Genomic DNA, 26,810 nt, shown 5'->3' with positions numbered 1-26,810 from the left:
ATTCTTCTAAAACTTTTGCTGTTTATCTGTTTTTGGCCCAAAACAGTGAAATTTTTAAACTCACACTGAGAAATTGATGTCATAATATTTACAAGAGAAAATATTTACAGTTTTCTCAGTGAACCTTGGTGGTCCTGAAGTAACAAATAAAACATTTTCAGAAGGCACAAACAATATTTCTAAACTTCCTATGACATAAAGTTCTTGCATTTAACTTTTATACTTTCACAACACTCTTCAGTTTCCTCCTCTTGGTGCGAACTTTTACAACAACTAATAAACATTGTTTCTACAGTTTAAATCGGACGCCTACATCTTGGCGACGCTCTTCAGGTAGGCGATCTTGCCCTCCAGGGTGTGGATGTCTCTGAGGGCCTGAGCCTGGTTCTTCTCCTCGGCCAGCAGGGTGAAGGAGCTGCAGCCGACGTCCACCGTGTCTAACTGGGACAGCTGACCCTGCAGCTGCGCTTTGGCCTCCTCGCAGCTCTGCAGGAAAGACTGCACGTCTGCCGTACTCAGCAGCTCGTGGCCCTTCTCATCCTTCAACTGCTGTATCCGATCCCACCTGCGGACACGAGAACAGGAGGCATGAACAGACCGGTGGATTCTCGCTGAATTCATCAAAGACGTTTTAATCTCGTAGGTTTTGATGATTTATTTTGATATATTGTTATCTGGTTCTGTTTGTACCTGTTGGAGACCTTCTTCTGTCTGGCCTGGATCTCTCTCTGTTTACTGTGACGGCTCTTCACCAACTCCTCCGCCATTCGGATGATGTCATCCAACTGGCCACGCCCACTCGCCAACTCAGTTAGGAAGTTCTGGATCAGGAAGTCAAAGTCAGTAAAGGATAAATACAACATCCTGACTGTACAAGGTTTCCCATAAAAAGACCTAAATCATCAACGTGTTATAGTCCGTCTTTCAAGTTTCCACGTCACACTCATGTAAGTTACAAACTGGCTACAAACTAGCTGTGATGTCACCAATCCTGTTCGTAGGTACACGTGTTGAACTGAGATTTAAGGTGAACTCAGAAACTTTCCTCTGAGTCCAACTGAAATCAAATTTAGTCTTTTTTGCATTTTTTTATTATTAAAGATGAAGAAAAAAGGTCTTTTCAAAAATTACATATATGTTCCTTTTTGTCTCAGCTGGCTTTGGGGGGGGCGTGTCGGTGTCTGTGTTTGATTGACAGCAACTAGAGGGCATGTTGATGTCTGTGTTTGATTGACAGTAGCTGGGGGGGCGTGTCGGTGTCTGTGTTTGATTGACAGTAGCTGGGGGGGCGTGTCAGTGTCTGTGTTTGATTGACAGCAGCTGGGGGGGCGTGTCGGTGTCTGTGTTTGATTGACAGCAGCTGGGGGGGGCGTGTCAGTGTACAGAGCAGATATGTTGCTGTAGCAGACAAAAAAAAGTTTAATTTCAGTTTTTCAGACTTTAATACATGAGGTGTTTCATGTATCATGCTGGATGAAGTTTTCTTTTTTATATAATTTTATTTGTTGACATATTTCATCCATGCATGTGCTCTCCATGATAAAAGTTAATTTCATCATATAATGTAAATGAAACAAAACACCCCATAATGTAACCGTCATATATAAATCCAATATCAATAACTGGATGAAGTTTTCACCTCGTATTTAGCCTGCACTACTCCCAGGTTGTCGTTGTCGGTGTTGAAGGTGTTCAGGACGTTCTCCTTGTCCTCCATCCACGACTCGAACTCCTGGCAGCTGTTGTAGAATCGATGCAGACGCAGCGTCTCCTCCAGGCTCCTCGACTTCGACTACAAACACAAACCTGACATGAATCTCAGACAGAAGCTTTTTATTTGTTATAGAAGCTGGTTGAAGTCCATCTTCATCATCACACAGACTCCAGTATTATCAGACTACATTTCCCATGCTGCCCCTCTCACCTTCACCAGGTTGTACAGGGAGTTGTAGTCCTGGTCCAGGCTGGCCTGCGTGTTCTCCACAGTGTCCCTCTGGTACTGCGGGTCCGGCAGCGATGTTGTCTGGATCTCAGTCGTGCTGCGACGCATCGAGTGGCTTCGCCTCGGACGACTCACCTTCCTGCTCGGGCTTTCTGGCACGCCATTGGTCGAGGCAGGCGAGGTGGGAGGAGTCTACATGAGGGGTTGTTTTAGTGATTAGATTTATTATTGATCTAAAATGACTGTTGAATTTAAAGATGTATGTATCATTGATCTAATCCAAAGGTTATTGATTACTGATGGTGCGGTGGCTGGCAGCAGGGTCAGGTAGGTCTTGGGGATGAGCTGCTGGTTTCCTCGGTTGTCTCTGGCCTGAACTTGGTCGCCGTCGGGGTCAGTGCTGATGATGGTTACAATCTCATGACGATCCCATGGAAACTGACCTGAAATCAGTTAAAAATCACAATTAACATTTTTTATTTTAAGGATATTCCTGATACTTTAATTAATTTTCTCTACCTGAGGTTAGAGTAGTTCTCTTACTGAACTAAATAAATTTCAACATTCTCAATCAAAAAATTGTCTAAATCCATTAAAAACATGAGCCAAGACATCAAAGGAAATCTCATGTAGGGCCCAAAATAAGGATTATTTTCATTATCGATCGATCTGCTGATTATTTTCTCGATTAATCAATCACATGGTCTATAAAACATTATCATTATAATATCCTGGATGTCATCAAATCTTATTTAATATTTTATCCAATAGTCCAAAACCCCCAAATACTAAATTTACAATCATGTCAAACTAAGAAAAGCAACAAATTCAACAAATTCTTGCATTCGAGAGCCTTGAACCAGCAAATATTCAGCATTTTTGATTATCAAAATAGTTGCAGATTAATTTTGTCAATAAACTAATCGATTAATCAAATAATTGTTGTAGGTATAATGTCATAAACTTAGTTATTGTTAGATAGACATAAATTTAACTTATGTTCATATTATCACTGTTGTTATATCCAGCCCTGCTGCTAGCGGCTGGTTATCTCTGCTCTCCACATGGAGGAACGAGCGTTTACTGACATTTCATATTGTGTTTTGTCATGTCGGAGGACGCGCTGTGCTGTCAGTGGTAACTGTGCGCCCTTATTATTATGTGGACAGATCATCAAATACAAACTCAAAGGCTTCGAAAGACGTGACCTCGCTTCAGAGGAAAGGACGCCTCATCTCACTAAAACCATATTTCCTAAATTTCCCTCGCGTCCTCCGTGGGAGGGACTACGACGTGAAGATACGTGGGAGGGACTACGACGTGAAGATACGTGGGAGGGACTACGACGTGAAGATAACAAGGAAGGAAACAAGGACACATTGAAGACAAATGAGAATCAGCCTTTGAACACAGCTGCAGTATTTCCCATCATCCTCTGCTGCTGCATCAAAAGTGACACAGAGCAGACCTCCGTTAGTACCTCGGCTGTATCTGAAGCGGATCTTGGCCTTCTTCTCGTCACTCTTGGGGGGAGGGCTCACAAGGCCCCTCCCACCCCTGGCGCTGGGTGGTGATGTCATCGCCCCCGGTCCCTCCTCCTCGCCAGATGAGTCGCTGTACTGGATCATATTACCCTGCTGAGGCTCCGCCTACACAGGAAGAGGAAACAACAGCCGAGTTTGAGTTTTGTTATCGCTTGAATGCTCACAGAATCAGTCCAGAGTTTCAAAAGAAGAAACAAACACGTGACTTTAAACCTTGAAGGATAGTTCCCAGTGTTCCCAGTGTGTTAAACCAGCAGTCAGGTGTCCATATGAACAGTGAAAGAGGTTTTCCTCGCTGTAATCATTCCTCCTGTTCATACTGGATATTAAAGATCCCTGATGATGTCTTGATAAAGAATAAACAGGATGTAAAGTCTGTACTCACCGTCAGAGCTGTTAGCTGCGCCGCGCTCCTCGCCTGCTCCGACAGTCTCTTTATCTCGGAGGCGTAGGCCGCCATCTCTTTCTCCAACCGCAGGTGGCGCTGCAGCAGCGCCGCCGTGCTCGACTCGTTCTTCCCATGATCCTCGCTGGTCAGCAGCGGCTTCCTGTCGCCCAGCCAGGAGTTGGCCTCCGCCACATCTGCAAAGTACTGGAAGAGGAAACGTCGTTACCGAGTCGTCTAAACTGTCTCAAACTAAGATCTGAAGAAACCACAACAAAGACCTGAGTGTGGATGTGATTTATGGAAGAAACATGGAGAAAAACATTAGTATAATCATTGAAGACACTTTCCTAATAAAACATGACAGAATAAATCCTCACTGAGCCAACGGAAGTTCTGATCAATGTGTTTATTTCGTAAGAATATTTCTGAAAGGAAGTGAAACACTAAACTTTTTGTTTTTCTGTCGAAGAAGTTGAGATCAATAGTTTAGCTACAATGATAAGCTATTGATCCCAATGCTTTAATTTTCTAATTAAACTGGAGTTATTGTATTGTTACTGTAGTAAAATATTAAGGGAACTATAGTCAACAAGGTTTTAATTACAGTAAATTACAGTTAATATTAAGTATCGACTGGCACGAAGAAACAGACAAAATTCACTGTATAATCAGAAAGACCCGTTTGTTTCTTCTTCTTTGGTTCCTCTTTCCTTCCTGTTTTGTTGCTCTTTAAGGATCTGCTTGTACTTGGCATTTGTCCTTGTTTACCTGTTTGATATTGTTTACCTGTTGGGTATTGTTTACCTGTTGGGTATTGTCTCGTTGTTTACCCGTTGGGTATTGTTTACCTGTTTGATATTGTTTACCTGTTGGGTATTGTCTCATTGTTTACCTGTTTGATGGCGGCGGCAGCCTGCAGTCTGTCGCGGCGTCCCGTCACCTGCTCGGTCAGGTGGTTCCACTGCTTCTTCAGGGTTCTGATCCACTTGTTGACGGCTCGCTGGTCGACCTGACTCTGCTTCGACAGCAGATCCTGACCTCGACCCAGAACTCCCCGGTACAGAGACTCCTGGGCCTGGAGCTCCGCCTCCAGCGCCTGCAATCAGACTCATTCATTAACTTTAAAGGTTTCTACAGTAATTTCACAGCATCCATCTGCATGTGTGTGGATCCTGTTAGTTATCACGGGACATTTCTGATACATTATTTCCTCTAATTAGTAATTCAGGCCTTTAAATGATAAATCATTAATTTCAGATACTAATTTGTGTGTTTATAATACCTCAATTTAGTCATTTGTACTCTTGAATTCCTTAATTTGTCCTGTTAACATGAAATATCACCTCCTTCACGTAGCTTCATATTTACTGTAAATGAATGGCGTCAATCGAAACATCCAACTACTAAACTAAGTGTATTTACTTAATGTCAAACTAAATTTGTCATATCTGAACTTATATAAATGTATCTTTTCTAAACATGTCTTGACTTACATTAAGTCTCCTTTATCTGTTTTTTTGTCTTAACTACTTCTTTTACCTCATCTTAACTTGTTCCATCTTAACTTACAGTAAAATTAATTGTCTTGATTTATCTTTAATTAAACTTATCTGAGCTTACCGTATATCATCTTTGCCTCATTTTTTCCTGAAGACGTTTTATAGTTTAAAGGACCAGTGTGTAAGATTTTGTGACATCCAGCACTCTCCCCTTCCAAGCGTGTAGGAGAACCTACGGTGGCCGTGAAACTCACGAACATTAAAACTATTTAAAGCCAGTGTTTGGTTTGTCCATTCTAGGCTACTGTAGAAACATGAGAGAGGACCTGCTCTTTATGTAGATATAAAGGGTTCATTCTAAGGTAACGAAAACACAATGATTCTTATTTTCAATTAATTATAGACTAATTAAAACATACTTTATATATTATATATATTATATTTCATTTCTTCTAATATTTCTGCCACTAGATCCCCCTAAATCTTACACACTGGTTCTTTAAAGCAATAAATCATTTTTTTGATTTATCAACATGGCCTCCACAGCGTGTGTGTGTGTGTGTGTGTGTGTGTGTGTGTGTATGTGTGTGTGTGTGTGTGTGTGTGTGTGTGTGTGTGTGTGTGTGTGTGTGTGTGTGTGTGTGTGTGTGTGTGTGTGTACTTGTGAGGTTCACCTTGTGTTTGTGTTGAGCCAGCTGGATGTGATTGAGGTCTCGTCCCAGTCCGGCCGTCTGCAGCCTCAGCCAGCGTTCATACAGCCAGGCCTCCAACTCCTCACAGTCATGGAAGAACTCAAACAGCCTCAACTGAGACTCCAGCTGTCTCCTCCTGACAGAGGAGAGGAGGAGGAGAAACAGGAGAGGAGAGGAGAGGAGAAGAAGAAACAGGAGAGGAGAGGAGAGGAGAGGAGAGGAGAGGAGGAGAAACAGGAGAGGAGAGGAGAGGAGAAGAAGAACCAGGAGAGGAGAGGAGAGGAGAGGAGGAGAAACAGGAGAGGAGAGGAGAGGAGAGGAGAGGAGAGGAGAGGAGAAGAAGAAACAGGAGAGGAGAGGAGAAGAAGAAACAGGAGAGGAGAGGAGAGGAGGAGGAGAAACAGGAGAGGAGAGGAGAGGAGGAGGAGAAACAGGAGAGGAGAGGAGAGGAGAAGAGAGGAGAGGAGAGGAGAGGAGAGGAGGAGAAACAGGAGAGGAGAGGACAGGAGAGGAGAGGAGAAGAAGAAACAGGAGAGGAGAGGAGAGGAGAGGAGAAGAAGAAACGAGAGGAGAAGAAGAAACAGAAGAAGAGAGGAGAAGAAGAAAGAGGAGAGGAGAGGAGAGGAGAGGAGAAGAAGAAACAGGAGAGGAGAGGAGAAGAAGAAACAGAAGAAGAGAGGAGAGGAGAGGAGAAGAAGAAACAGGAGAGGAAAGGAGAAGAAGAAACAGGAGAGGAAAGGAGAAGAGAGGAGAGGAAGAAACAGGAGAGGAGAGGAGAGGAGAGGAGAGGAGAAGAAGAAACAGGAGAGGAGAGGAGAGGAGAGGAGAGGAGAGGAGAGGAGAAGAAGAAACAGGAGAGGAGAGGAGAAGAAGAAACAGGAGAGGAGAAGAAGAAACAGGAGAGGAGAGGAGAGGAGAGGAGAAGAAGAAACAGGAGAGGAGAGGAGAAGAAGAAACAGAAGAAGAGAGGAGAGGAGAGGAGAAGAAGAAACAGGAGAGGAAAGGAGAAGAAGAAACAGGAGAGGAAAGGAGAAGAGAGGAGAGGAAGAAACAGGAGAGGAGAGGAGAGGAGAAGAAGAAACGAGAGGAGAGGAGAGGAGAGGAGAGGAGAGGAGAGGAGAGGAGAGGAGAGGAGAGGAGAGGAGAAGAAGAAACAGGAGAGAAGAGGAGAGGAAAGGAGAAGAAGAAACAGGAGAGGAGAGGAGAAGAAGAAACAGGAGAGGAAAGGAGAGGAAGAAACAGGAGAGGAGAGGAGAGGAGAAGAAGAAACAGGAGAGGAGAGGAGAGGAGAGGAGAAGAAGAAACAGGAGAGGAGAGGAGAAGAAGAAACAGGAGAGGAGAGGAGAAGAAAAAACAGAAGAGAAGAGGAGAGGAAAGGAGAAGAAGAAACAGAAGAAGAGAGGAGAAGAAGAAACAGGAGAGGAGAGGAGAGGAGAAGAAGAAACAGAAGAGAAGAGGAGAGGAGAGGAGAAGAAGAAACAGAAGAGGAGAGGAGAGGAGAGACGAGAAAACAAGAGAGGAGATGAGAGACGAGGAAATAAGAGAGGAGATGAAGATAAGGAGAAGATGATAAATTGATGGAAACAAGGAGGGAGAGAACAGTAAAGAGAACGAGTGAGAGTGACGGAGAAGGAGAAGAAGGAGATGAGAAGAAGAGCACAACAAAGAAAGAAAGAGAGAAGGAGTTAGAGAGACAGTGACGAGGAGAGAGGGAGTAAGACAGAGAAACAGAGATGATAAAAGAAGAGAAATGGAGGAGGAGACGATGAAAGGAGAACGGGCAGAGGTGGTAAAGTAGAGAGAGGTAGAATTAAAAAAATGGAAAGAAAGATGGGAAGGAGAAAGATGGAGGTGTAAAGGAGTTATATATTCATATCTGTTGTTTGGTAAATAACTTCCATCAGCAGCTATAAAAAGGTGAAAACAGAAGCTCACCTGCTGCTGCTGAGGGACACCAGAGATTTGTACTGAGCGTCGAGAGCTCTCACTCTGCTCTGAATCTGCTGACCGTCCCTCACTTTTCCCTGACAGAGGACAGAGAGAGAGAGAGAGAGAGAGAGAGAGAGAGAGAGAGAGAGAGAGAGAGAGAGAGAGAGAGAGAGAGAGAGAGAGAGAGAGAGAGAGAGAGAGAGAGAGAGAGAGAGAGAGAGAGAGAGAGAGAGAGAGAGAGAGAGAGAGAGAGAGAGAGAGTCAGCTCACCCATGATGTATATCTTAAATTCCCCTGTGGGACGATCATTACTAAATATCGTACCTTCAGCGCTGTGCTGCTGATGGTGTTGATCGTTTCACCGTGAGCTGAGATCTGAGCTTCCAGGAGATCCTGTTTCTGGAGGAGAGACTCCACCTCGGCCAGCTGTTTCCCCAGCTCAGAAGCACCGGCCTGGGACTGGAGACAGAGCGAGGGGGGGCAGGCAGATGGAAGGATAGAGGACAGCTAGTAAGATGAATTATCGTTGTATTGCAAGTGCTGAAAACTAATGTACAGGATGAGCACACGCATCATAACCTTAAGAGGGTCTCTGCAGGGTCCAGGATTAAATTTCAGACCTTTTTAACACCACATAGAATGCATTTTAATATAATTTCCCCTTTTTTGTGGACATAAGCCAGGTTTCCATTCACATGTAGCACAAATATTAACCAAACTTCAAGAAAATCATCAAAAGAAAATGTAGTGAATGTTTGTTTCCATCCACTGCTGTTGTGTGAATATCAGCAGATAAACAGCAGGTGGCGCTAATTCTCCAGTTGGTGCCATTAAACCGTTGCAGAAGAAGAAGAGATACGACGAGACGACGTCATTAAAAGAGCAGCAGTCAAAGTTCAAACGATGGAAAACATGATGGAAATATGACGTTTCCGTTTGTCTCATGTATTCATTTGAGGAAGGTTACAGTCTCCTCATCATCATCGCTCTGCACACAGATCTGAACGTTTAATCAGAGTTTCAGTGTAAACACACAGGTGTAAACTCACCTGTAGTTCCTTCAGTTCCTGGGAAACAAGCTCAATGTCTCGGAGGATACTGAGAGTTTCAACTACATTTCCCAGCAGCCCCCTCTGCTCCTGCAGCTGGTGCAGCACGTCTTTCCATCGCTGGCTAATACTCTCCTCCCTTCAACACACAAAACACACATAAACACACAAATATATACCAGTATTTATAGTGAACTACAATCTTCATACAATCTTCAACATACATTTTAGGGCTGTAGTCTGCTGGTCGATTAGTTGGTCGATATGCTCTCGTCCGACTAAACTCTCATTGGTCGAATAATCTCCGTGTTATTTTCATAAGGAGAAAAGTGCTACATCAACAGCTTTCCAGGATTAATCCATTATTTCCTGCGGCGGGGGGGACAGACTAACAAATTACCTGTGAAAACAACGGGGGTGTATTCAAAACACCCCTGTTGTTTTCACAACTTTGAACTCGCCCAACCTAACGGAGCCTGCTGGGTCTAACTGTACTCAACGTTTACTGAACGGTTACTGAATCTGTGTTTCTCCATAACAACGGGAACTGGTCGCGCGGCTCCGTTAAGGAGGATGTTTGCGTAGCGAGCGGGAAAGAGCGAGGGGCAGAGAAGTGACGGTGGATGTGAGCGGAGCAGAGGAAAAGGTCAGTAGTAAGTTGTCAGTTTGGCAGTAAATGTACAGTACAGACTACAGTGTGTCAGTTAATAAATGCTAAAAAGTCACGTCTGTTGTTTCCCCAAATGCTGGAAAAGTGAAGGGGGTTAGCTCCAGAGTTAGCAACCCCCCCGATTAATCGATTAGTTGAAGATTATGTACAATTTTAGTCGACCAAGATTTTCTTTGGTTGACTACAGCCCTAATATATTTAGTTGTGTCTTTGTTTGAAACAAGTTTGGATTTGAAAAGAGCTCATTATAGAGAGTTAGACATATTCAGAACTACACAGCAACCACTGCCATCAATTCTCAAAGTGCCAGAGTTTTATTGACGGTAGGTCTATGTTGAAAAATTTCAAAGTGCAACAACTAGAAATAATCAGTAAATGAGAACAGGATTAGTGGTTGAGTATGAAATGACTCTGTTGTTGTACTGATTAAATTAGTGCTGTAGAAATGGACATTATACTGAATTCATCAAGAAAACAGGTCAACAGGAAGTGTTGAGTTTGCATCAACAGCAGATTAATACAGGAGTAAATCAGAAATCTGGGAGGCTCCTTACTAAAAAATAAACCCTTAAAGAACAGGGTTTTATAAGCAGTTCCAGTAAAAAAAAGCCCCGGCCTTAACCGATAATTTGTGGAATATCACACTGTATCATCAGCAAAAAGTCAGACGCAGAATATTATTATCATAATTTATTTATCTATCATCTTCAAACTACTACAGTTGCCTCCTATAGTTCCTGCTGACTGACTCTAACCCAGGTCACACCTCCAGGTCCCACGCCTTTACTTCTCCAGCTCATGGAGGTCATAGCGGCTCATTCTGAAGGCGCTCTCTCACCTCCTGATGACCTGCTGTTTGCTGTGGTAGTTTCCTCTTTCGATGGTCTTGGCCATGTCTCTGAGAGCGGAGAAGCGCGGCTCTCTGGCCAGAGCGTCGGTGGCCAGGGCCTCCAGACGCCGGCCGGCAGCCTGAGCTTCCTCCAGCGTGGACAGACCTCTGACGTCCTGCCTCCGGATCAGACGCAGCGTGTCCTCCAGATACCCCTCCCTCAGGGCGGCCTGGGAAACCCGGAGCAAAGTTGATTGAATTCTGGACACAGGAAATACAATCTCTGCCTCTGTTTTTGAAGTGTTTGATGTGGTTACCTTTCTCCCAAACTTCTGGGCGAGCTGCTCCAGGTTCTCCAGGCGAAGCAGCGCCTCCTGCAGGGCTCGTTCTCGCTCGTGTTCGGCTCTCTCCAGCAAAACCCAACTCTTCTCTATGTCGCTGAGAGTTTTACCTTCACAAAAACACACAAAACACCACGTTACAAAATGTAGAAAATGTGTTATTATTAAGGATGCACAATATTATTGGCACGTCATCGGTATCAATAAAAGCTCTAAAATGAAATATCGGCATCGGCAAATTCTGCCGATTATGAGAGGCCGATATGTCGCCAATCTGCTCCGCCGGCTGACTGCGCTTCCCTCGATGGACGGTATCATCCCGACGGTCCCGGTGATTCCTCCGCAAGCTCCACTTCACTCAAGCTGCCCGCAGAGGCTAGCTGGCTGCGATTCCCTCCGGTCATTCTGCGGCTAATGCTCTGCTAGCCTCCCAGCTAATGTTAGCCCCGGCTCTTCGTGTGGATCCAACCGGAGCACCGAGCCCCGGGTTGTTATTCAAGTTAAAGTGGGAAGAAGCAGCGGGTCTGACGGGCAGCTGAGTGAAGTGGAGCCTACGGAGGAAACACCGGGACCATCAGGGTGAAACAGTCCATCGAGGTGCTGCTGTGTTCAGCTGCACAGATAGGAAACACCTCGGCTGACAGGATGTACCACTCTGTTTGGAAGAAAAACTTCTTCTTTTTGGTTTATAACGGCGGTTGGCAACCAGTGTATTAGGTGCATTAGCGCCACCTTCTGCTCCGGAGTGTGGACCAGAGATTAAATCCTACACATTAATCCTGTCTGTCTAATAAACTCAATGAAAACTCTACTGCTGCTCCCACTTGGCAGGTTCATTAAAGTTTTAACACTGAGCTCCTGAACTCCAGTCTTCCTCAGTTCTTCCTTCATATATTGTCTTTCTTGATCATACTTAGTATAATCTATGCTTGCATAATAGTCTCCACAGCCAGCTGGAAAAAATATGCGCATATATTGGTATCGGCATTAATCGGCCACAATGAGTTGGAAATATTGGCATATCGGATATCGGCAAAAAATCCAATATCATGCATCCCTAGTTATTACAGAAGGCAACAGAAGTTCTCCTGTGATCCCAAAGTCACTTTCTATGATTATAGAAAATTAGCCTTTTAAAAACATCTGATTCATGCTGTCCTCATGTACATGTATTAGCAGATGTATTATTTTGAAAGTTCTTTTTTAAATCTTACGAGCGTCAGTCACATCACTCTCATGGAGGATGTTGGTGATGATGACGATGGTGAAAATGGTCAAGTCAATTTTTATTTGTATAGCCCAGTATGACCAATCCTAAATTTGACTCAGAGGGTTTATTTGATATTGATGACTGTTGTTGTTGTTATATATACAAATGTATTCATACATATTCATTATTAGTGTTTTACTTTCACCTGTTCAGTGACACTTTCCCACCTGTGGGACACTTCAGCCTTGGATGCATTATTTTCAGGACCACTTATACTTATTCTGACTTTTTGGTTGTAACATTGAAAGATTTATCTTTCAAATGAGATGAGGGTTATGACTCTAATCCAAAGGGTTGAAGAACAGTAACCCTCTTATTTTTGTGCTTGTGCACAAAAACATGATGCCTGGTAAGAGGTTTGTTTAAATCGTCTGCTTTTTTCTGTCTTTGAGCAACTTTTGTATGAAAGCTTCTATAAAAAATAACGTTTATTATCATATCATTATAATTATTAAGTTAAATTTTACACAAGTCAAACCCATAAATGACCACATAGAGGGAAAAAAGCAATGTGAGAGTAAAAAGAGTTTTTTTTCTGTTAGATTGTGATTGATTAAATTGTGTTCTCTACCTTCTGGAGGATTGTAAGCCCATTGGTTGTTGGCTGCCAGCTGAGTCTTCAGACTGAACAGGTGAGCTTCGATCGCCCCACGCTCCTGGAAAGAAACGGAGAGAAAGAGAGAGACGCTGACATCTCCATGAGCAGAAATCTGTCAGGTTATTTTAGCCACACAGCAAGAGTGCTTCAAAAACAAGGTTTAACCTGAGTCCTGGGAGATCAATCAAGTTGAATAAATAAGTGACGTCTCACCTGGTATTTGGGAGGTTTCTCCACAGTTCTGTAGGTCTTGAAAGCCGTAACCAGCGTCTGCATCTCCCTCAGAGAGTTTGGGAATCTTCTGTCATTCAGCTGCACCACCTTCAATCAATCAATCAATCATGAGTCAGTCAATAATCAATGAGTTTAAACTTTATTTCACTGATGACATCAGATCAGGACTTTGTTTGTTGTTTTTATAACCTTGGTTTTGATCCAGTGAAGCAGATCTGAGACCATTCTGTCATACTGGACTTTCATGTCATCCAGCTCCTTCAGCATCCCGACAATCTGAGGAGACAATGTGGAAAACAGAGAGAAAAATTCTGCATTATTCTGCTGCCTCGATACTGTGCAGCTCACTACTGTTAATACTACACACACACACTATATATACATACACACACATATATATATATATAACACTTCCCCATATTTAGCATTTATATGCCGTATATAAACTTTTAATAAATGTTGATTCATTTTTTATATTGTCTTTTTATACATGTTGCTTTGTTTTTCTTTTATCTTGTGTTTAAGTATCCATGATATGAATATAAACACTTTTTAAGGCAGTTATTTCAACTTGCTTATAAGTAAAGTCCCCCGCAGTTGTGTGTGTTGTAACTGTGAGCAGGTGACTTCCTGTCAGTGTAATCCAGCTGACTGACTGACTGACTGACTGACAGAAAGGGCAGAGGCTGCTGGATTAAACTATATAGACCAACAGATGGACAGCAAAGAGCCAATCATCAGAGAGGAGACTCCTCTTCAGTCATCTGTTAGTGTGAACTGTCTGTGGATGAGGAAATGTAAACACTAACAGCAGGCTGTTGCTGCACTTCTCACTCAGGCCTGCAGGGGGCAGAACAGTCCACAGTTTGGATTAAAATGAAATGTGAGTTTGTGCATTTCTATTTTAAAGTCGACCAAATTCAATCTTAGACTCTGGGATCAGGGACATTTGTCTTTTCAAAGGGTTGTTGAAGTGTTAAAACTTGATTTTACAGTTAATAAATTAGTTGTATTATAAGATTGGATGCACTTTAATATCTTTTTCATTATCGCCAAAGAATGATGGAAAACCAGCAGGAGCAACAATTATTTAATAAGTACATGTATTGACATTTTGTCAGCACTTCTCAGCTCTATATAACAATAATTCCTTAAGTAATTAATCAATTAATGTGATCTTGACCCAGATAAGCAGCAGATAGATGGATGGATTGATTGGCCAATTACAAAATATAATAATGTTTAAAGCATCCATGCAGCTCCTCTCAGCTTTACGGAGCTTTATAGTGAGTTTCAGTTCATTGTTTATCTGTCCGGCTGCGACTTTACTGTTCTGGTTCACTCTCAGCGTCTCATAGCCGTTGTACACTACCTGCTCAGCAGCAAACAGACACAGTTAGCTGTAGACTAGCTGGTGAACATAGTGGAGCATTTAGCAGCTAAAGAGCCAGATATTTCCCTCAGGAGTTGGTAGAGATCACTATTCACTGTTTCTGATGAAAACTAGTGGACAAAACACCAGTTAACACAGGTTTAAGTTGTTAAGTTTCTCCTTCTTATGTGTCTGTGCAGCATATTATAACCTGTTTTTTAATGTGTGATATATAAACAGGAAATATAATATGAAATATAACACATTAATGACATTTTCAGTCTATAAATTGTAATAAAATAGTGACCAATTTTGTCTGACCAGTTCAAAACCCGAATAAAGGTGAATAGTTTACTATCATAGAAGACAGTAAATATTCAAATATGACACCAGGAACGAGGTTTGAAGCCGTCTATTTTCTGTTAATCAACTAATTGATTAATTGTCTCAGCTTTAGAGAAGTGCTGGTACACTGTTTCTACCAGCTACACACCACGGTGAAACTTTCTGTTCATCACCGTGAACACAGAACAGCTCTTCTGTTTAGCCACAAGAGGCCTGTAAGAGCCCCATATAATATTGTCTTACTTAATATATATGTTGCCTTTTAAAGATGAATTTAACTGTTAACAGCCAGCAGATAATATTTACTACAAAGTTCTTGCACTCCAGAAATCAACTGATCAATTTCATCAATAAAAAGATCAGGAACTTCCAGACTATGAATGTGTTTTGTAGAATCTGAGCTGCATTTAAACTGATTTGCAGTCACCGGCTTAAACTTTGAACAACCTGCTTTTGTTTTCAGAGTTTAAACTATTTTTAAAGTTATTTCTGATGCAGCGTCCAACAAAACTGCAACATACAAACCAAAGTTCAGTCAATAAAATCCACAGTGATCATGTTGTGAAGTAATTGAACTGTATTTGAGCACTAATGTGTCGTTGTGGAGGAGTATCTGAGGGGTGTAACTGAGTGTCTCAGACCTTGGCGATCCTCTTCTGGACCGTCTGTCCCTGCTTCATCTTGGAGAAGTAGTGGTAGTACAGCGACACGTAGGTCATGATGGACTTCTCGTCCGGGTGAGGGACCACCATGTCCTCCACCTCCAGCAGCTGCATGATGCCGAACTCCCGCTCCGCCAGCTGGAAGGCGTGCTCCAGGTTACGCCCGGGCTCGTCGCCATGGAGACGGCGGTAGTCAAACAGGTCGGGGCTGGGATGGAGAGAAGAGTGAGGCAGAGGATGCAGAGGATGGAGAGGATTGGATAAAGGATAGGAATAAGTGTGTGTGTGAGTGTGTGTGTGTGTGTGTTACCGGTGTGCGTGGATGAGGGCGTTGAAGGCCAGTCCGTCCCTCCAGCTGGAGGAGAAGTCCTGCACACTGACGCCGTCGTAGCCCGCCGTTTTCCTCTGACACCAGATCAGCAGAGCTTCCTTCGCCGAGCGATGAGCCACGCTGCCTCCGCCAGCCTGAGAGGAAGGAGGAGGAAGAGGAGGAGAGAAACAGGAGGAGACGGGGAAGGAGACAAGAGAAGGTGAAGAAGTAACAAACAAATCAGAAGAAAGGAAAAGGAGCAGAAAAAGGAACAGATAAAGAGAGGAGAGGAAAGGAAAGGAAAGGAAAGGAAAGGAAAGGAAAGGAAAGGAAAGGAAAGGAAAGAAGAGGAAAGGAAAGAGGAGAGGAGGAGAGGAGAGGAAAGGAAAGAAGAGGAAAGGAAAGGAAAGGAAAGGAAAGGAAAGGAAAGGAAAGGAAAGGAAAGGAAAGAAAAGGAAAGAAAAGGAAAGGAAAGAGGAGAGGAGGAGGGGAGAGGAGAGGAAAGGAAAGAAAAGGAAAGGAAAGAGGAGAGGAGGAGAGGAAAGGAAAGGAAAGGAAAGAAAAGGAAAGAAAAGGAAAGAAGAGAAAATGAAAGGAATTGAGAGGAGAGGAAAGGAAAGGAAAGGAAAGAAGAGGAAAGGAAAGGAAAGAAGAGAAAATGAAAGGAAAGGAAAGAATCAGAAAGAAGTTGAAAAATAAGGAAAGGAGAGAGGGAAAGGACAGAGAAGAGGAGGAGAAGACAGGAGAGGAGACAAGAGGACAGAAAAGAAAACAAAAAGGTTGGAAAGAAAGAAAAGTGAGCAGAATAAAAGCAGAGTGAGGAAGGAAGGAAGGGGAAATGAAGAGAAGACAGAAAGAGGGAAAGAAGACAAGAAGAGGAGGAACAGACGACCAGCAAAGAAAGAGGAAAGAAAGAAGAGAGGTGAACATGATGTTGGATTCATTTCATTAAATAAAATTTACATTTGTCATTTAATTTCAGTTCACATGTTTTTTAATCACATAAAGACAACAGTAAGATTAAAATCTTAATATTTGTGCAGGTTGTGGGTTTGATTCTCGACCTCTTCCAGGTTGATGGGTCCGATCTGGAACCTGAGGATGATGATCCACAGCAGACCCAGAATCAGCGTCCGGTCCCCGTCCACCACATTCTCTGGACCAATCAGATCCACCCGAATCTGACGGGGTAGAGCAGTGAGCAGTGATTGGTTAGTCGACTCTGAACATCACTCCACTAAAAAACTCAACAGAGAAAAGAAAACCTGCCAGACATCGTCTTATATTCATGTTAGTGTGTGTTTAAACTGTGACCTGCCAGTAAAGGATGGTTCACAGTCTTTAAAGTCTGTCTTAAACCAGCAGTCAGGTGTCCATATGAACAGTGTAAGTTGAATACTGGACCACAATTGGCTCCAAACTATTTGTGATGTCACAAATCCTGCTGCTGGTACATCCAGGTGTTAAACTAAGATTTAAAATTAACTCAGAGAAACTTTCCGCTTTCAACAGATTAATGTGAAAACAAACTCTGCACGTACATCATTCTGTACAGAGAAGAGAACAAACATCCAACTGAAGGAACAAGAGGAAACACGAGCAGCAGATAGAAAGATGTAACACACAGATGTCAACACAAGATGGAGCCATATACAGTCTATTAAATACAGACACTCCTCCTTTATCAGGAGTTTATTTAGCCGCACATGTCTGATAACAGTTATCAGGGTGTTGGCCCTGACACACCTGCAGCTCAATAAACTGTTATGAGATAACAGCTGACTGGACTCTCTGAGACAGGAGGTTACCTTGGTTTTGAGGAAGCTGATGGCGATGCTGTTGTTCTCCAGGCAGTGGACCCTCAGCTTTCGTCGGCTGGGCGGCGGCAGCGTGTGGTTGGAGATGAGCTCCAGCAGACGGATCAGAACAACCCCGGTCTTCAGCTCCGTGTAGACGTCAGTCAGATCCAGCTTCTCCTGCAGGACACCAGGACAGTTTAGGACAGACAGCTCATCACCCCAAACCAGTCTTTTAACCACAGAACTCTGTCCAACTTCTGCTGTCATAAATCTCATTTAATAAAATCATAGACTGTATAAAAGTAATATACGAAGCCACCGCGACATCGCCCGTTGGTTTGTGGACTCCCATTGTGAAGCATGGATGTATAAAGAGAACTTTCTACATTCTTTGTTCTCTTTATACATCCATGTTTTGAAGCCTCAGTTTGGCATTTTGACCATCGTCATCTTGGATTTTTGGAGCCGGAAGTGAGGGTGGAGCTGACGCTAACGCTAGCTGCTAGCAAGCCTGGTTAGAACAGTGCATTCACAGTCTATCTTAAGTGTGATAATTTTCGCTAGCGAGAAACGGGCTTAAGACCATTAAAAGAAAATGTACTCACCGGGAAAAACAGAACATCTGACCCCTCAGAGGGTCTTTTAGTACAACCAAACACTGGACAAGACTTTTCAGACAACCAAAATGTTACAATTAACGTTCATGAGCTGAAAACACACTGAAATAACGACGGCTACGCCTCATGAATGTATAAGAGTGCTCTTATAATACATCCATGCTACGCCTATACTCTGTGAATCTGGAGTTACTTCATGGTTACGTTCATAGACTGTATATAAACATGGACGACGCGTCGCCGCTTCCTACCGCTGTGCAAAAGTGAAGCCAAAATATCTCTTTTCCGGGAGCTGCCATCTTGCTTGTGTGACGTCATTTGGAGCAAGAGAGCGCGCAGTAGAGTCGGGCGGCGGGATAACGGCCCACGGAACACGCCCCCTCAGCCGTCCCGCTGCCTGACGGAGGTTTGAGAGCGGCTGTCACAGCTGTCAATCATGACTTAACCCCCCCACCCCTTTCTATATCGTCAAATAACTAATTAAAAACAGACTTACAAGAAAAATGAGCACTTGAACAAACATCAGCATGATAAGAACTACCTGAAATGACAGAAACCATCTTTGAGAAAAATGTATTTGATGTATACTTTGATGTTTTAGTTTGGCTCATGTCCCATCCACTAACATGGAGGGGGCGGGACTTATGACCTATACTGCAGCCAGCCACCAGGGGGCGATCGAGATGTTTTGGCTTCACTTTTGGGGAGCTGTCATGATAGTTCATCTTTTTATACAGTCTATGGTTACGTTACGTAATCAACATTGTCGGCGTGGTAGCGACTTGTCGATCACAATGTAGCTGCTTCATACGCTGCTTTATAGTCAAATTTAAATTAAATGGGACCATAATTTACAAAATAAACATCATGCTGTATTGAAGAAGACTTGAAACTAGTGACTGAGACCATAAACTCGTCAGGAAACAGTTTACTGAGGTATTAAATCATAGACTTCCATACAATCAGACTTCTTTTTGCAGCCAGTTGAGTCGCCCCCTGCTGGCCAGTAGAGAGAATGCAGGTTTAAGGCACTTCCGCATTGGCTTCACTTTTCAGACCCGGAACTTCCTGTTTTGAATAAAACGGAGGTTACTGCTCATTGTTTACTAGAGCTGCAACCGTCGGATAACCATTTTGATAATTGATTCATTGTTTTTAGTCATATTTAAGAGAAAATACTAAAATTCTCTGATTCCAGCTTCTTAAAAGTGACAATGAACTGAATATCTTTGGGTTAATCGATTAATAGATAAAATAATGTAAAAGTTGCAGCTCTAATTATGACAATCATACATATATCACATCATATCCTCTGGATTCAATGAGCAGCACAACGATCCTGGTTAAACAACAGTATAGACTGATGTATAAAAGAGTTTCAGTTGACTCTAAATGGCCTATTAGAAGTTGGTATTCTCCATTTAAAACATGCAAGGAGTCAGAAGAGATACTGTTGTTGTTGTTGTGAGCTACTTGAAAGGAGTGTGCCAATAATCTTCCAACAAATTCAGATTTCATTACATGCCTAATCCCCCTAACCCTGAACCAGGCGGTACTGCAGCACAGCATGACACTGAATAACTGAATTAAAACACTAAAATGATCTGTCTTCAATCATGGCCAGTGGTATCATGTGTTCTGCTTCAGTACAGGCTGTGTTGTCATATGCCAGTAAACTATGAGACTGAATGGTGTTAGCATGTTCTCTCTTAAGCTTCGCTGCTGTTTCTGTTCAGATCATATGTGAGGAATATGAATTATTGGTGTTAATGGCTTCCACATGTTTCCAGTTTGCTATTATGAAACTCTGTTGCAATAATATGCAATGTGTGTGTATTCATGTGCATGTGAATTCATTTGCAAGTATTAAACAAATCAAAGTCATGTAGCAGTTGAGGCTGGCTCGTGCTCGCCTTATTGCTAATGTACAAGTGATAAATTATGAATACTGTATTGGCTGAATTGGTTTTAGGCACATTCTTCCTGGCAGCTGCAGTTATTTTGGGGGTTTTCTACCAGCTCATGTATGCTATTTAGCTGATCACAGAGGACACTTCGCTCCAATTGGTTTGTGGTTGTCCATTTGGGCCTAGCTGATCTCCTGCTCATCGCTAATATGTTTAGCTTTAAGAGATGGCAGGTCTGGCTGCATAAGTACAACACATGTTTCTTTTTATCGTCCAAGGTCATTTCAGTTGTAGAATATTTCCCCTGTCTCAAGATACTGTTACTATCGTGCCATATGCTCATCTGAGGGTAATCAATAATGAGTTACATCTCAGACCAGAAGGGCTTTGCCTGCATTCAACAGGAATTGCAACATGCTCTTGCTTCACATTGGTTAGGAACATTTTACACATCTGGATACTGTTAGTATAAAAGTATAGTAAAGAGCTCTAGACAGAAGTTTTTTTGACATTATAATTAAAGTGAGAAATGACTGGAAGTAGACAAGTACGTAGGAAATACCTGAATCATCTCCTTCAAACAGTAAAGCCTTTTCTGCCAAATCTTACTAACCGTTTACTATAAATGGTCATTCCTTCACACAAGTGTCTATCATGTATGATAAAAACAAGCAGCAAATCCTCATATTTCAGAATCTTGAGCCAGCAAATATTTGGCATTTTTACTTGAAAAAAGACAAAGACAATTAATAAATTGTCAAAATAGTTTCTTCTTTCCATTGACTAATCAATAAATTGGCTAATTGTTGCAGCTCTAATACACAGAAACACATAAATCACTTACACAGGTGTTTATAGTTTCAGTGTCAAATAATGTTTCTGAGTTACAGTGATGGTTCAAACTCAACTAGAGCTGCAACTAATGATTATTATTCATTATCAATTAATCTGTTCATTGTTTTCTTGATAAATCGATTAGTTGTTTGGTCCAGAAAACGGGGAGAAATGTAGATCAGTGTTTCCTCAAATGTCTTGTTTTGTCCACAACTCAAAGATCTTCAGTTTACTGTCATAGAGACTAAAGAAACCAGAAAATATTCACATTTAAGAAGCTGGAATCAGAGAATTTGGACTTTTTATAGTAATAAGTGCCTCAAGACAATTAATCAATTATCTAAATAGCTGCAGTGATTAATTGACGAATCGTTGCAGCTCTAGTAAACGAGCAGTTATCTCGTAAGGAAACATGTTTACAGCTCCGTGAGCTGGCAGGAAGTTTTAACGTGAAATTTCTTCTCAATCATCCTCCGAGTCAAGTGCTGCTTCCCCTGAAGTGTGTTACGTAAGAGCTGGGTCCAGCTGGGTCAGGACATCCTGGTTATCTGCAGGTCAGACGCCCAGTTCACTCAACTTCTTACAGCTAAAAGGAGCTCGAGGCAGATTTACTGCAGGAGAAACGCCTACAAATAAAGGCAGTGTCTGTCTCCACTTTAGATTTTGGACTAAGAATAATTCCTAAAGGATCTCAGCACTCAGACGGGTCGAGGTCCAAACCTAAACTCCACCATGACCTCCAAGAACTCCTCCCACCCCTGAGTTCTTACATCTGGGACGTCAGTCAATTGTTTTCTCGATTAATTGATTAGTCGTTTGGTCTATGAAATGTCAGAAAATGGTGAAAAATGTGGATCAGTGTTTCCCAAAGATGACGTCCTCAAATGTCTTGTTTTGTCCACAACCCAAAGATATTTGAGTTACTGTCATAGAGACTAAAGAAACCAGAAAATATTCACATTTTAGAAGCTGGAAACAGAGAATTTGGACATTTATTGTTATCAAAATAGTTAATTTGTTAGCAGCTAATTGATTGATTGACCAATTGTTGCAGCTCTACACCTGTGCACTCTGATATAATCCATGGATTCTACTTTTATGACGCTTATAAAAAGGTGGTCAGAAAGGTGATTTCTGTTTATTATTGAGGTCGTAGTGGGCGGTGGTGGAGTACTGGATTAGATTCAGTGGTGTGGATATAATATGATGCTGTATTGTTACTATTAATCTACCCAAAGTATGTAGAAATGGCTCCATGTTGATGAACAACATTAAAATATTCTTGCATGTATTTGTTAGTGATAAAAACAAAGAATAAAATATACTAAATAATAAGTATATAAGCAACATTTTGAATTCAGGACTTTTACCTGTATGTGAGTATTTTCAGACTACAGTATTTTCTGCTTTTACTTTAAAAAATGGATTATAATAATAATAATAATAATAATAATATTTATAATTAATAAGTGCATGACACATGTTTGACATGCAAAAAAGACAATTTAAACAACAGTTAGAATATTCAAATCTATTATTTTATGTAAAATCTTCATCTGAAAAGTAAGTAAAGCTGTCAAATAAATGTAGTGGAGTAGAAAGTACAATATTTCCCTCTGAAATGTAGAAAGTAGCATCACATGGAAATACTCAAGTAAAGTAAAAGTAAAGTACCTCAAAACTGTACTCTAGTTCAGTACTAGAGTAAATGTTCTGCACTGCTGAGTACATGGAGTACTTTTATTCTGCTGTATTGATACTTTTACTGCAGTAAAGGATCTGAGTGCGTCTTCCATCGCTGCTTTAGGACAGTAAATGTGTGGACGGAAACAGCAGCAGAGTGAGAGCTCTGCATTTCTCCCTTCCAGCCGCCATCCTGCAGAAATCCCAGAGGAATTCTGGGAATGACGAGCAGCAGGAGGCCTCGGTGTTCAGCCTGCAGCTGGCGTCCGGTTATCAGAAAGGAAAACACGAATTCATACGCAGACATATACGAGGGCCGAGAGGAATGTGTCAAAACATGACAAACTGGTGTTGTTTCTTTAAGGTTTGTGTTATTTTAACATTTCTGACAGCATGTGGAGGCTGAGTTCAGCAGGTGTATTTAAAGAAACATCTGCAGTTATCAGGACTGATGATTGATGAGTGTTCGTGTTATCAGCTGACAGACTGCAGTTAATATCAGGTTATCCGGCAGGAACGTTTCTCCGACAGATACCAGGAGGAACAACACTGACATCACCGCAGTGACCCCGACACAAACAGCTGAGGAGGAAACCTGTGAGTTTTATATCCTTGGTTTCGGTTTGATCGAAATGAGAGATTTAAAGTCAGAAAGGAAAATGAAAATCAAAAAATGAGCATCCAGGATTTACCTGCGATACATATTGATCTCTGATCACAAAGTCCTGCTTTATTTAAGACCTTTGGTAACATACTGCTGAATAAACTGAAAGGATTTTTTTTTTTTAAATATGACAGATGTAGGGTCTCTGATAAGCTATTCCATCATGTGATCAATCAGGAGGAAGTTACTTGATAAATATGTCTTATTGTTCACATTCAGCCAACAACTGTTTTACTCTTAAGTTGTAAAAAATATGCCATAAATTTCTCTCAGTATAATGAGAAAATGTATTTCCTTATTATGAGATAAGACTTTGACGATGATGATGTTTTCTTGGGTGTTTTTCTTGTGACAAACATAATCCAGAAACCTCACTTTGACTCTTTCTCTGATAGAAACTCGTCTAGATTCCTTAAAGAGCATCGTATCATCACGTGTTCACCCTAAAAGAAAGTAAGACTTGATCGATTCATTCAGTTCATCAATAAATCAACTCACTCAACATTCACAGGCTGAATAACACTGCCTGAGATACAGATATAGTCTTATATTTCAAACACTGTGCTTGTTATAACTAGTATTTATTCTCATTATAACAACAAAATGTACTTATTTTTATGTGAATAAACGTGTTCTTTTTCTTGATATAATGAGAAACATTATCTCGTTATAACACATGAACTCTGACATTATAATAAGAGAATCTTATGACGTGTTACTTTCTCAATATAATGACAGAACTTTAGAGCCTTCTTAAGTGTAAATTGTAGAAGTTTGATTAATATGGGTCTTATTTAAACTGATAGAAGTTCAATTTAGAGACCGTTGTAATGTCAGTCGCCCAACAGTGACCTGTAGTTACCTTTGAGTAAAAGATGCCGTCTGGCAGCTGTAGTGATTATGACCCCGAACAGATGACGTACATGTATGTGGACAGATTTCATCATTCAGAGCAGGAGTATGGAGCACAGATTGGACCAAAACGTCCAGTTTGACGTTTGCATTAATACGTCAAATTTGTACGTCTTAAGACAACAGAAAATACCGTTAACACGTCCGTTTTGAACGTCTTAAGGCGTTTAAAATTGGGAGCTACGACTTCACCAGTTTCTGAGGGGAAACCTTACATAACCCCCCACTCAACCTACCTCGTATGAATAGAGGTTAAGAAATTATATTGATTTACAGCAACATTATTAACATCTGAATCTTCAGCCACCAGAGTCCAAAATGATTAATAATAAGATAATTAGCCCAAACGAACCCATTAGCAAGAGCCCACATGACCACAACGCAGACATACGTACGGCCCCTTCGACAATAAAGTATGTTGACGCCAACCAATAGTTTGGAAGCCTCAATAGTCCAAACGCCTTAAGACGTTCAACATGGACGTGTTAACAAGGTATTTTCTGTCGTCTTAAGACGTATTAATTTGACATATTAATCCAGACGCCATAGAGGAGGGTGGATGGAGTCACATGATCAAACCACAGATCTGCTCGTTTCATTTAAAGGACTTGTTGTAAAATTTAGAATTTAGTGAGAGAAAATGTACTGTACTTCCATACATCAGTAATGAAACTGCTGCCAGTTTCCAAAATCTTGCTTTGGAGTGAGATGGGACTGGAGATGATGCCTGACAAGGCAGGATGTGAAGTTAAACATGCCAAAATTTTCAGTAAATACACAAAAACTGGGTCAAAAATCATGCTTGAAACAGCCAAATACACCAGTAACTCTATTAGATCCAGGACTGACTGAGTCTGGGTGCAGCAGGGAAACAGAGATGCGCTGAGTCAGTTCCTGGATTAATGGTGGTTACACTAATAATAATAATAATCATGATGAATCAGCCTGCATGAGTCTGCAGATGATGCAACAGCAAACACACAAACACAGACAGACAGCAGCCGGCATGGAAACACAGCAGCTGCCTGTTGCTACGCTGTTCAGATGTGTCCTGTCAGATGATTTTAATGTAACTTTAATGTGACAATTATTTAGACGATTAAATGTCTAAGAATGTCTTCAGAAACCTTCGTCCATATTTTTATACAGTCTATGATTCATTCACATGTTTGCAGATTTTCTGGAAATTCTCTGAGACCCTTTAACCAGAGCAGCTTTAATAGAAACTGGACTTGGTCCAAATGATCTGAATATTTTATGTAAAAGATTAATTCTTAAACACATCTGTAGTAAATTATTGTGTTCTGAAGATTTTAGGTTCTTCATCTCTTCCCGTCTCTCACCCCGTTCTTGGAGAAGACGCTGTTCATCCACTTGGTGAAGGTTTTCTTCTGGACCGCCATCCTCTGCTCCTGCAGCTCTCGGACCCGCCCCGCCCCGTCCTCGTCCCCCTCCATCCTGATTGGCTGTTAAAAAGGGACAAAACACAGCATTAATGTTTCCTCAGGTAAACACCTTCAGAGACTGAAAAGAGACTATTTTAACCCCGTTATCAGTGGCCTTTTATTAACAACACCTGTACAGCCTGCAAACTGCTTATAAACACTAATATTTTCCTCCGGAGATGCTTCTTTCAAAATGTAAGAGTCTTACGTAGAGGAAGCAGGTTTCTGGTTTCATATTTTTAGGTCTGAAATCTTGACATGAAACCTTTTATATAAAAATCTGCTGCAAGTTTGATGATTTAGGACGATTCTGATTTCCATTCTGTGCAACTGATGTACAAAAGTCTCTCAGTCTTAATGTCCTCATGCAGCGTTGTCTCCTACAAATTTATATACAGCAAATCTGCAACAGCAAATACATGTTCTCTCCGTGTCTGCGTGATGAACATGAGCTTCATCCCACATTCACTGGAGTGAATGTGAGTGTGGATGGTTGTCTGTCAGCCCTGTGATTGACTCCCCACACATCTTGCCTAATGTCAGCTGAGATCTTCTCCAGCTCCTCCACGAGCCTCTAGAGGATCAGCGGTAAACAAAAAAACGGACGGACGGATGATGAGGAAACATTTTTAGTCGTTCTAACAGCACGGCGCTACGGGTGGAAACGTCGGTCAGGCTGTGATATCTCGAGAATGATTGGATGGATTTCTATGAAACTTGGTTCAGACATTCATGTTCCCCAGAGGAGGAATGATCTCCACTTTAATGATCATCTGACTTTCCCTCTATAGCGCCACCAGCAGGTTGACTGGTGGCGTATTGAACGAAGTCTCCCTGCCAGCAAGTCAAGACAGTTTTTATTTATAAAGCCCGACATCACAAATGTCAAATGCTTCAGGGAGCTTTACAATCAACACAGTGATACAACATCCTCTATACTTAGAGCCTTGAGTCAAATAAGGAAAAACTCCCTAAAAAATTCCTTTGATGGGGAAAAAATGGACGAAAGATCAGCAGCAGCGGAGGATTCCTCTCCCAGGACGGACAGACTGGAAATAGATGTCGTGTGTTCAGAATAGAACAAATTACAGAAATACAACAAGGTCAAACAAAATGACTGTCTTTTGCTTATCGAGGGTGGATTCTGATGTAACGTTTCCTCTGGTTGGTCAAGACTTTCACTGAGTCAGTGTCAGTTAAAGATTTTATTTTTATTTATGCTGACAGAAGCAGTTACGCCCCTACTAACAACACTGCTGTAAAGATTCCACGTGT

At 41.7% G+C, this 26,810-nt stretch overlaps 1 protein-coding gene across 3 annotated transcripts in view; it reads right to left on the bottom strand.

Annotated features, from left to right (window-relative positions):
* sptbn5 (spectrin, beta, non-erythrocytic 5) overlaps positions 1–26,810 on the bottom strand; it is a 71,580-nt gene that overhangs the window by 42,862 nt on the left and 1,908 nt on the right. Inside the window, exons 2-23 of one of the 3 annotated variants that reach the window (XM_067613489.1) lie at positions 25,434–25,548; positions 17,483–17,650; positions 16,739–16,855; positions 15,675–15,829; positions 15,344–15,572; positions 13,175–13,261; positions 12,965–13,072; positions 12,725–12,809; positions 10,860–10,993; positions 10,552–10,772; positions 9,044–9,182; positions 8,319–8,453; positions 8,001–8,089; positions 6,048–6,201; positions 4,767–4,970; positions 3,872–4,078; positions 3,423–3,591; positions 2,240–2,385; positions 1,925–2,134; positions 1,640–1,792; positions 691–821; positions 314–565 (exon numbers count right to left, since the gene is read on the bottom strand). In XM_067613489.1, the coding sequence (XP_067469590.1) occupies positions 314–565; positions 691–821; positions 1,640–1,792; positions 1,925–2,134; positions 2,240–2,385; positions 3,423–3,591; positions 3,872–4,078; positions 4,767–4,970; positions 6,048–6,201; positions 8,001–8,089; positions 8,319–8,453; positions 9,044–9,182; positions 10,552–10,772; positions 10,860–10,993; positions 12,725–12,809; positions 12,965–13,072; positions 13,175–13,261; positions 15,344–15,572; positions 15,675–15,829; positions 16,739–16,855; positions 17,483–17,650; positions 25,434–25,547 (3,407 nt within the window). In that variant the 5' untranslated portion in view covers position 25,548. Of the gene's footprint in view, positions 1–313; positions 566–690; positions 822–1,639; positions 1,793–1,924; positions 2,135–2,239; positions 2,386–3,422; positions 3,592–3,871; positions 4,079–4,766; positions 4,971–6,047; positions 6,202–8,000; positions 8,090–8,318; positions 8,454–9,043; positions 9,183–10,551; positions 10,773–10,859; positions 10,994–12,724; positions 12,810–12,964; positions 13,073–13,174; positions 13,262–15,343; positions 15,573–15,674; positions 15,830–16,738; positions 16,856–17,482; positions 17,651–18,341; positions 18,426–25,433; positions 25,563–26,810 lie in introns of those variants that run through there. The other 2 variants (XM_067613490.1, XM_067613491.1) reach the window with 2 other exon arrangements.

Source organism: Thunnus thynnus, chromosome 16 (genome assembly GCF_963924715.1).
Source record: "Thunnus thynnus chromosome 16, fThuThy2.1, whole genome shotgun sequence".
Lineage (NCBI taxonomy): Eukaryota > Metazoa > Chordata > Actinopteri > Scombriformes > Scombridae > Thunnus > Thunnus thynnus.
The sequence above is the reverse complement of the archived record's forward strand: the minus strand, read 5'-3'. Positions and strand labels throughout refer to the sequence as shown.